We start from the raw sequence: 10,560 nt of genomic DNA, 5'->3' as shown, positions 1-10,560 counted from the left end.
GTAGGGTTTTTGTAGATAATCTTGAGCAAGTTGAGGAAATTTCCCTTTATTCCTAGTTTACTGAAAGTTTTTTTTAATCATGAAAGGATACTGTATTTTATCAAGTGCTTTTTCTGCATATATTGATATGATCATGTAATTCTTTTAGCCTCTTGATGTAATGGATTTCAAAACTTTCTTGAATTGCATAAAATCATATCACAATAGTAGTAAATCTTTCAGAAATATTCATAGATTTTTGTGATACTTTCAAACAACGATATTGGTAAACCAGCTCTGTGGGAAAAGAAACAACAACACAAAGACTCTGATTTGTAGCATCTTCCAATTTATGTGGTATAAATACCCTCAGTATTTCCAGTTACAAGGTACCAAATGAGCTCACTGAATGTGGAGTTGGGAGGAATTCCTTACAACTGTCCCTTGTGAGCTGGTATAAGCCAACTCCAGCACACCACTACTTTTCAGTATACTTTTGAAGAGGTATTTTTCAGTAAAACCTCATCATCTGAGGATACTGTTTACCAAGAGGTTAAAGAAGAGCAAGCCAAGGGAAACTGAGTTCCTGGGACTTTGGAAACCTTTTGATTTCTCACTAAATCACTCAGAAATTAACCCATTTATGCAGCAATGAAAACAATATATTTTCTATGCAGTTTTAATAGTTGAGAAAGTTTTTGTGGCATGAAAACTTGGGAAGCAAGAAGTTAGCCTAAGACATAATTTAATCAGAAAATTCAAGACACATTTCATGCGATTTCATTTATTAAAGAATAAAAGTAGAACTTCCAGTATATTCTGTCCAACTATGAAATTCATTTAAAATCTTTTAGAAAGAGCAATTCCAACTTTCAAAAAAAGAAAAACTGCTGGACAGCTAAAATACTCTTGTTATCAGATTTAAAAAAAAATAAGGCAAGGTTATATAGTGAGAGTAGAGAAAGCAAAAGGAAGTGAAATCACCCATGACAATCTGTCATATTAGCCATTATGCATTTCAACATCTGCAACTGAAAAGTCACAGAAGTCAAAAAATAAAAACATAAAAGACTCCCAAGGACCACAGACTGCCTGATGATGTTGCTATAATGTTTAGCCCTCTGTTAATTTCACATAAAAAATAAATTAAGTATAAATAAGGAGGTGAGGGGGCTGGTGTGTGGTCAGGTGTGTTCACAGGTATGTACTCAGAGGGGGCTTAAGAATGAGGCCGAATGCCTTTCGTATCCCATACTTGCTACACAAAACTCTCCTCCATGTTGCTGCAGAGTAAGAAAGAGTCCACAAGCCGGGGCTGGACCAGCTGCTGGAAGTCAGAGTCCTGGAGGCCTTCAGGACAGACCCCAGCCAATCTACGCAGAGCAGCCTGAGGAGAAAACAGAAGAGATCAGACTGGGCCTTCAACTTCCCTGAGAGATGCATTTCAGTAAGTGGCTCACTTACCAGCCAGTTTGAGCTGATCATTACCTTGACGCCTTAGTGATATGGTCCTTTTTGTCACTTGGTCACCATAGCAACCTTATTACATAGTCACCTGATTTCAATGGTACCTTGATCACTAAAGGGGATGTCATCTGAAAGTTTTCATGATCTTAATAGTCTTGCCATCTTGGTTTTTCAGTCATCTTAGGAAACTGATTGTTTTGAAGATCTGTCATTTTAAGGATTTGGTCAATTTAGTGATATATTTAAGTTCAAGATTTATCTTAGAGACTGGAACTGCCAGAAGCATCAGTGGAATTATATTCTCACTTCCAGGTCTCTATAGAAACCTTAGAACAGCAAGGGCTCTTCATTTATCCATAAATTCAGCAAGGTTCTGAGCAAAGCATTTTGGGATGGGAAGGAGGGGAGAGAGAGAGAAGAAGGAGGGTCATAAAGTTGAAGGAAATGGAATTTCTGCCACCAAGATGGGGATGAACAGGAAAGAGAAGTGCAGGCAGAATGAAACTACTGCCCAGGTCCCCATACACTGAGTGTTGCACTCTTCCCTGAGTACACCATCTTGTTTTACATCCATGTGCCGTTGCTCAGATCTTTCCCATGATGTGAAACCCCTCCTCAACTGTTTTTTAGATGTTTATTCCCACACCAGACTCTAAGCTCCTCAAGGATAGAGACTGTTTTATTTTTCTCTGTATCTACAAAGGTATGCTGAAAAAAAGAAACCGAACAAATGTTGAGTTCTACAGCTAGAGTAAACTGAAACTATAAACGTGAGCTGTGTACCTACCTAGACCTCCTTGCCAGTTAGCTGAGGCCATGCATACTAAGTGCCCAATGAATATTAATTCCTTCCATCTTCTCAAGCCTGAACAGAGCAAGGAACAAGGTGGGAGCTTAAGGATGCCCTTCCCTTGGGAAACAGAGAGGGGACTATCTTGAGTGGCAGAAGAAGCAAAGAAGGAGGAATGCCCACTCTTACTGAGTGTCTACATAGTATCTCATTTAATCCCCGCAGGATACAGCAAGGTAAATATCATGATCTCCAATTTAGAAATAAGGAGACAGACTCAGAGAGCGAAAGTGGCCTTCCCAAGATCACACAGCACCCCAACTCCAGGGCCCTCATACCTACACACACAGAGACAGGATGCTGCAAGCCCAGGACACTAGGTTATACTGAGTACAAGGCAAACATATAGCTCATTACCTAGACATGAGAAGTAATCTATTGCTGAGAAATCACCAAGTTGGTGAAAAGAGAGGATGGCTTAGGTTGTCTGTTGGACTAACAGACACTGCCATGTCCAAGCTGGTTCAAGGAGAAGGGATATGCATCTCTGTTCACATGAGCAGGGTCTTAGACACTGGTGGCAGGAAGGAGACTCCAGGAGACTGTCTCTAACTAGTGTGTCCTGCCTCTCCTAGGGTATGATTTCCCTAAGGGCTAAAAGGCTGAACACCATTGCACTTTCTGATTCCTCTGGGCTCCAACTGGAAGAAATAACCTTACTACCTTTGAGTTGTTACAGTAAAAATGGAACCAGGGATCTTCCACAGATTTGAGAATATAAAACCATCGATGCATTTTACATCATCAAACATAAAAATAAAGCAAAAGAGAGGAAAGAAAAAAAGAGAGACGAAGAAATAGATAGAAAATAAACCCATGAAAAGAGAAAATGTAGAAGAAGAAAATAACAGAGAGACAGAGAAAAAGAGACAGCATCAGAAAAACAGAACAAGAACGAACTATTAAAAGAGAGAGGGCTTCCCTGGTGGTGCAGTGGTTAAGAATCCGCCTGCCAATGCAGGGGACACGGGTTCGAGCCCTGGTCTGGGAAGATCCCACATGCCACGGAGCAACTAAGCCTGTGCGCCACAACTACTGAGCCTGCACTCTAGAGCCCGCAAGCCACAACTACTGAGCCTGTGAGCCACAACTATTGAAGCCCATGTGCCTAGAGCCCATGCTCTGCAACAAGAGAAGCCACCGCACTGAGAACGTGCGCCACAACTACTGAGCCTGTGAGCCACAACTATTGAAGCCCATGTGCCTAGAGCCCATGCTCTGCAACAAGAGAAGCCACCGCACTGAGAAGCCCATTCACCAAAATGAAAAGTAGCCCCCGCTTGCTGCAACTAGAGAAAGCCCATGCACAGCAATGAAGACCGAACGCAGCCAAAAATTAATTTTTTAAAAAAGAGAGAGAGAGATGAACTTGGGAAAGAAAAGAGACCAAGCATAACAGGGAGATCAAGAGAGAAAGAGATGGTATCAGAGAAAAAGAGAGCACACCCTGGGGGTGGGAGGATAATAGGAGAGAGATAGGAGGAGGTGAAGAGGTAGTAGAGATGGGGGAGAGGACTAAGGGGATAAAAAGAATGGGGGAGGGGAAAGAAGGAGAGAGAAACGTCCCTGAGGGAGGAGGCAACCTCTAGACAGAGAGAAAAGCAAAAGCAAAACACAAGAGAGAGAACTAGAAACAGACCCAAAACACCATGAAGGCAAATAGATACCCTCCTCTCCCCAGGGTCCTCAGAAAGTGTGCAGGGTTCATCATGAACCCAAATGGTCTCAGAGCACCCCCTCCTCAGCATCCAGGAGCTCAAAGGATCCTTCACCCTTCTGAAGGCTTTTACTTGGCCTCCGCTTTCCTCAGAAGGTTAACAACCACCTTCCCAGCATCTCATTCCCAGACAGTCTGAAAACACGCAAGAATTAAACAAGCCCCGTAGCCCACTGACAGCCGCTTCATTAAGGAAAAATCAATTCTGTTTGCAAGAGGCAATCCATGCTGCCACTTTTCCAGATGTGGGAGATGATAATTGAAATGTCCTCCCTTCACCTGAATAGAGTCTTTGAAACTGGGAAGAAGGCTTTGGGGAGGGGCAGGAGAGGTAGCCTCCAGCTCCATCCGCCAGGCCAGGCTCCAAGCAGCCCCCGTCTCACAAGCCAGGGGGCTGCACTCAAGTATGGAGCCCCTTCTGGGAGCCAAATCACAAACACCCACCAACACTGGGGGCTGGGGGATGGGAAGACAAGTCCGTCAGTCCCTCAGCCAAGCAAGAAACAGTCACCAAACCCAAGGTCTCATGGAGATACAAGAGCTGGAAAAGGGACCCAGCCATGAGAAGGTGCCAGGGTAGAGGGGGAGAAATACAGATCCCCTCCCATGAGCCAGGGTAGCATGACTAGGGCCACAAGACATAAGGGGAGAAAGCATGGCTGGAAACAAGATGGTCAGGAGGCCTGTGTTTGAATTCCAAGAGCCTCCCCTTATAACACCTAAAACACAGGATAACACAACATGCTTCCTGCTGGGGAAAACAAAATCCGAGCAGGCAGGTCCAAGCCGCAGAGAACTCCCAGGAAGCCTCAAGGAGGAGAATTTTGATATGAGCCTTGAAGGCGGTGCTGGTAGAGCTATAGAGAGGACATCTGCTTGGGACAAGGGCCAAAGCACAGTGTCAGGGTGGTTCAGGGCATTCTGACCCGAGCTGGACAGGGCCTGGAGGCAGTGGATGGCCTTCAGACCCCAGGTCGGTCACAGCCAGGCTGTGAAGGGCTAAGCATGTGGACAGTAGGCCATAGGTAGCAGGGAACCAGGGAAGGGGTGCTCATGGAAAGGTCATGATTGTAAACTGTCATGAGGAAAATGAGGCCAGCAGCCACAGGAAGGATGGATTCAGAAGGAAGGGGTTGTATTCAGCATCCAACAACCCGTCCACAAGGAGAAATGTAATCCCTTTAGCACCGGAAAGTCCTTCAAGTGATTGAAAATAGAGGCCAAGCCCTTCTGTGTGCTCTCCTTCGAACTAATGATAAAAATGGAAAAGGAATCATAACAAGCCCACGTGTCTGAAAGGAGCTTTATAGTTTCTCAACATTTTCTCAGGCCTATTCAGTGTCAGGCAGTTGCTGGCTGCCCAAGTTGTGAAGATAAGGTAGTTGGGGCCAATGATTATGTGTTTGCCAGGTATTAACTGTCTCCATTTACTCACTAGACCAGACAAAATTAAGGTCTGTGAACTTGCAAGAAAAAAATTACATCTTTACATTCACTGCCCTCTAACTGAAACAGCCTTTCCCTCAGCTGTGTGTGAATGTAGCAACGGATCAAGATGTCTCAGCGGTGCCTGCTACTTGTTCACCAGTAGAAATCACAGACACTTTTGTAACTGAGCAGGACCGTATGGGGCCTTCCTGGAACAGCATCCCCCTCCATATCCTCTACGTGTCTCTTGTCTGTAGAAAAACTTTAGTCTCCTAGGCTTCCCCGAGTTCCAAAGAGTACATTTAATCAGAGAAGTGAGAAAATGCAGAAAGAAAGGAAAACAAACAGTCAAGCAAGACAAACTAATAAGAGTTTAGCCATTAAACAAAGTCAAGGACCTTTAGTTCCTCCTCAGGGGATATAGATAAAATTCTGAGCCACGTCCTTTGAACTCTTTTTCAGATACTGAAACCTCCACCAGGTGGAAGAAGTTAACTGTATGCTGCCCACCTAGACCCCAGACCTGTTGGAACCAGATGCTGACTCCTGATTACCTCATCACCAACCAATCAGAAGGATGTCCACGAGCTCATCACACACCACACAACCCCCCTCCCTTACCCTGTCTTTAAAAAACTTTCCCTGAAAGCCTTCGGAGAGTTTGGGCCTTTTAAGCCCTATCTACCTGGACTCCTCACTTGGCAACCTGCAGTACCCACTGCACTTTCCTTCACCACAACCCGGTGTCAGTCGATTGGCTTTACTGTGCATGGGCAAGCAGACCCCAGTTTGGTTCAGTAAATTACAGTTTTTGGCGGTACCTTCAATATTATTTATGCTCGTTGCTAGTGAAGACTTGAGGCTAGCTTTTATTTAAGGAGCTAATTTAAAAGTATATATATATATATATATATATATATATATATAAATGTATCACCTGTTTTGATAGTCTAATAATTATTTTAATATGATTGCTTTCCTTTTAATTCTATATATTTTACTTCATACATTTAAAACCTAATACTGAGAAGGGGTCCATAAGCTTCTCCAGATCACCCAAGGCACAAAAAGCGTGAAGGTTGTTCTGCATGTACCAGAATAAAAGGCTCATCAGAGCTGTAATTTTTGTCATTTTTTCCCCCACATCTGTATCCCCAAAGCCCAGATGAGTGCATGGCTCATAGAATCACTTAGCAAATATTTACTGAATAAAATGTACAGCACTTAGTGACCTACCCAATGTCACACAGCTCATTAATGGTACAACCAAGACAGGTGTGTCTGACTGTAATGCCTGCTGCTCCTACCACCATACAATGCCTGTCAGGAGCTCCCAGAAATGGGATGAGCTCAGTTTAAAAAAAAAAAAAAAAAAAAAAGGACTGGGTGAGAAGGGGCTTTATTGTGAAACAGCTTGAAAGACCTCTAGATCCATCCCTTCTCCTGCACAGTCTTTGAGGACAAATAATCAAAGATCTGGCACCCCCTTCTGGAAGTTAAAGGGCTTTTACGATGGTCTTCCCTGCTCCTGGATGCTTCCGACTGCTCTGCTCTAGGATTTAATACAGCCCAGCAGGGAGGATATAGAGACAAGTCGTGTGTTCCCCATCTGGTGCTGCTGGTACTTTCCTGGTGGACCCAAGCATCAAGAAGTTGGGTGGAGACCTCCCAGGATGTGCTAGCTTGGTTGGGGGTGAAGATCCTGGGGACTGGCTGAATAATCCTCTGCCCTGTCCTGTCCTGTCCTACTCCACAAAGGAGGAGGGAGCTACGAAGCTGGAAGAGAACCAATAGAGGGGCTCTATCTGAGGAGGAAAGGAGGCTTTCTCACAGTGTCCGCTTTGGAACAGGCAGAAGACATCTTACCCTAGCTACCACATGCTGCAAGCACCATAGCATCACCACCACCACCACCCAGCATCCTGCCAGCTGGGCCCCTCTGGTCTAGACCTGCTGTTAGATCCCCCAGGACCTCAAAGGTACTAAATGTGTGGTAATGGGGGTTCCCCAGGCCTCCGCTTTTCACATATATGACCTCATATAATTTTCATCACAATCTTATGAATTAAGTGAAACAAGTATTACTCTTTTAAAGAGAAAAATGGAAATCCAGAATAAGTTGTCTGGCTTACCCAAGGCTGTCGTGGCATAGCCTGTTCCCCTGGTCCCTGGTCTGCAACCCCAAAGCCCAGGAAGAAAGCTGGGGGAAGACTGGGAACTCACCAGGCAGGCCACCAGCACGGCGTCACTGCTGTTCCTCTTGGAGGGTGAGCGACAGAGTTCAATGAGGCGGGACATACCTGCGTGAGACACGGGGAGACCCTCACACCCAGGTCGGGGTGGGCCTGGCCAGGCCTGACCCAGAGGTGCTCCCATCTCTCACACACAGTCCTCTGCACGGGGTCCTGTGGAGGGAGGTGGCTGCCAATCGGCAGAGAAGAGGGCTAAACCTCCCTGAGGAGCTTGTCGGGGAGACTTTCCGCTCCCTCAGGTGTGAATGGACCCTGGTCAGGGCCAGGATGAGCTGGAGCATCAAAACCAACGCCCTAAGCGCCGGAACTCTGGCCAGGATGGAGTTCGCCCACAGTGTGGAGGAAGGAGCCACAGGAGATACTGCAGGTTGTCCTGAGAAAGAACTTCCCATGCAGGTTCTTCTGATTTTACCAGCTATAGTTAACATTTACATCTCTATCAGTGGAACGTCCTAGTACCTCTCCACCCGCAACTGCCCTTGTGAGTCAGAAAATATATTGTGGCTAAAATGATAGAAGACTACAGATTGAGTACACTAATATTTCCTAAGCCTTTACAGAGGACAGTGAAATAAATGACTTTGCTTTTCAACGCAAATTGACTTTTTCAAACTCTAACAATGGAAAAAAATAACTCATTATAAGATAGTAATGAAAGGTATGCAGACAGATTCTGTATGTATGTATTTATCCTCCATAAAGTCATTTTGGAGCCAGAACTCTCTGCTGCCCCAAGGCCACCTCTTGCTGTCCTCCAAGTGCCTGGATGGTCGGCCACACCGCCATCTCCTGCCTCTACCTGGGTGCCCTTTCCTAGCTCTCACAGCCGAATAACTCCCGGAGCCACAGCTGAAGAGTCACCTCCTTGTTACAACATTATCTGAACCACCCGGATAAGTGTGGGCTACTTCCTCTGTGTGCCAATTGTGCCATTGACATCCTTTGAGCATCGCTCTGTGATACTCAAGTGCAAATTTTTCTTTCCATATCCGCCACCTCCATTAGGCTATAGGCTGCTGTGGTTAGGACGCGGTTATAATCAGTGTTATATGCCCAGCACTCAGAACAGAGCCTACGATAGAGTGAGTGCTCTGGAAACATTTGTTGGGTAAATAAGTGACTGACTAAATGAATGAATGAGTGATTTAATGAAAGAGTTAATGGTGGATAAATGAAGTAATGAATGAGTTAATGGATGAATTCCTGAGTGAATGAATGTGTGGATAAGTAAACAAATGAGTAAGCAAATAACTGAGTGAATGAATGAATGAGAAAATGAATGAGTGAATGGGGTCCTTGTTAACAGGAAGCCTACAAGTGAGTCACTCTTCTGGCCAACTTAAACCTCTCTAGACTCCTCCTCTCTCTGGCTTCAGCCCCAAGGGAAAGGAGGCTAAGTTGGGGCTTCACCCTGGGCCCCCATGCCAGCATCTCCCAGCACAGTCGGCCCTGCTCTGAGTCCTCCGTCACCACCGCCACCATGAAATCAGGACTGCTCCCAGCCCCGGCGCCCCTCTCCCCCCCTGACACAGCCAGTACCACTTACAACTCAGCCGCACGGCCTCCCGTGCCACATCTGGGTCTCGGCTGAGACGGGCCAGGGTCACTGCAGCCTTCTGCTGGACTCGCTCGCAGGCCGCCACCTCGGCGGGGGTCCCAGACCTTGGCTTCTCAGACAGCAGGCCCATGATAAGCTGGACCCCTGAGTGGAAAGCGATGAACAGTTGGTAGCTGCCCAAGCAGGGAGACTTCCTCTAGGGGCCAGCTGCATGGAGCTATAGGCTCAAGCACAGGCTGTCAGGATGACTCGGGGCTCTCAACCACAGGAGGAACTTGGACAAGTCCTCCTCTTCTTCTCCTTCTGCCCTGGGGGAGTCTCTGATTCCACATACCAAGTCACTATGCCCCTGGAAGGGACATCTGGAGGATATCCTTTTAATTTCCTTTAAATGCTATTACTGAGCTTTTACTACATCCCTGCTGCTGTGCTAAATACACAGTAAATGCACAAACCCTAAAACCTCCCAATAGCCTCATAAACTAAGTACTATATAATAATTCACTTTGAGGCACAGAGAGAAGTGAAGTATCTTGCCCAGGGTCACACAGTCAGTAGCTGTGGAGCTGGTATCAGAACTCACATAATCTGGTTACCCTCCATCACCTCTTCACCTCTGATGCTGGTTGCATCTGAGACAGGTCCAGAGGTAATGGGCCCCCCTGGTGGGAGGTGACCCAAACCTAGACTGGATAACCACTAGATCAAATGTTTTAGAGGGGTATCATGTACTGGAAGAGAGTGGAGTAGTTGGACCAAGACATTTAGGCTTGAATTTGGTCAGCTGAGAACCTCTCTACTCTTCCCTGAAGCCAGATCTGTCCTCTGATTGGCCTACAAAACCACACCCACATCCACTCCCACGTCATGCCTTTGCCCATCTAATTCTTTCTGCAGGGGTGTCTTTTTGCCTCTCACTCTCCATCTAAATCGTACCCATCCTGCAGGTTGTAGTAAAAGTCCATCTTCTGTGGGAGGTATTCCTCAGCTGCCACAGCCTACACCCTTCTTTCCTGCACAGAGTGGCACTTGCCAGCTTAGAAATTCAACCAAATATGGCCCACAGGTGTATTTTTGCTTTTTTTCTTGCTTTACGCAGTGTCTAATTTTTTAAAAAGTTTTTGCTAATATGCCAATTGGGAGAGTTCCATAAAAATCCAGATTTCTGGCATCTGAAAAATTACTTCCTGATCTGAGAACACTGGGCCCACATTTCTGCATAACAACAATTTGCTGAAGCTTATTATAAGCTTACTCTTTTTTTTTTTTTTTTGCGGTACACAGGTCTCTCACTGTTGTGGCCTCTCCC

At 45.7% G+C, this 10,560-nt stretch overlaps 1 protein-coding gene across 1 annotated transcript in view; it reads right to left on the bottom strand.

The window, feature by feature from the left end:
* Window positions 1–960: 960 nt before the first annotated feature.
* INSC (INSC spindle orientation adaptor protein) overlaps window positions 961–10,560 on the bottom strand; it is a 124,488-nt gene continuing 114,888 nt past the window's right edge. Inside the window, exons 11-13 of the mRNA XM_024118906.3 lie at window positions 9,240–9,395; window positions 7,665–7,741; window positions 961–1,366 (exon numbers count right to left, since the gene is read on the bottom strand). Coding sequence (XP_023974674.1) covers window positions 1,238–1,366; window positions 7,665–7,741; window positions 9,240–9,395 — 362 coding nt within the window. The 3' untranslated portion in view covers window positions 961–1,237. The remainder of the gene's footprint in view (window positions 1,367–7,664; window positions 7,742–9,239; window positions 9,396–10,560) is intronic.

Source organism: Physeter macrocephalus, chromosome 16 (genome assembly GCF_002837175.3).
Source record: "Physeter macrocephalus isolate SW-GA chromosome 16, ASM283717v5, whole genome shotgun sequence".
In the NCBI taxonomy this organism is placed as follows: Eukaryota; Metazoa; Chordata; class Mammalia; order Artiodactyla; family Physeteridae; genus Physeter; species Physeter macrocephalus.
The sequence above is the reverse complement of the archived record's forward strand: the minus strand, read 5'-3'. Positions and strand labels throughout refer to the sequence as shown.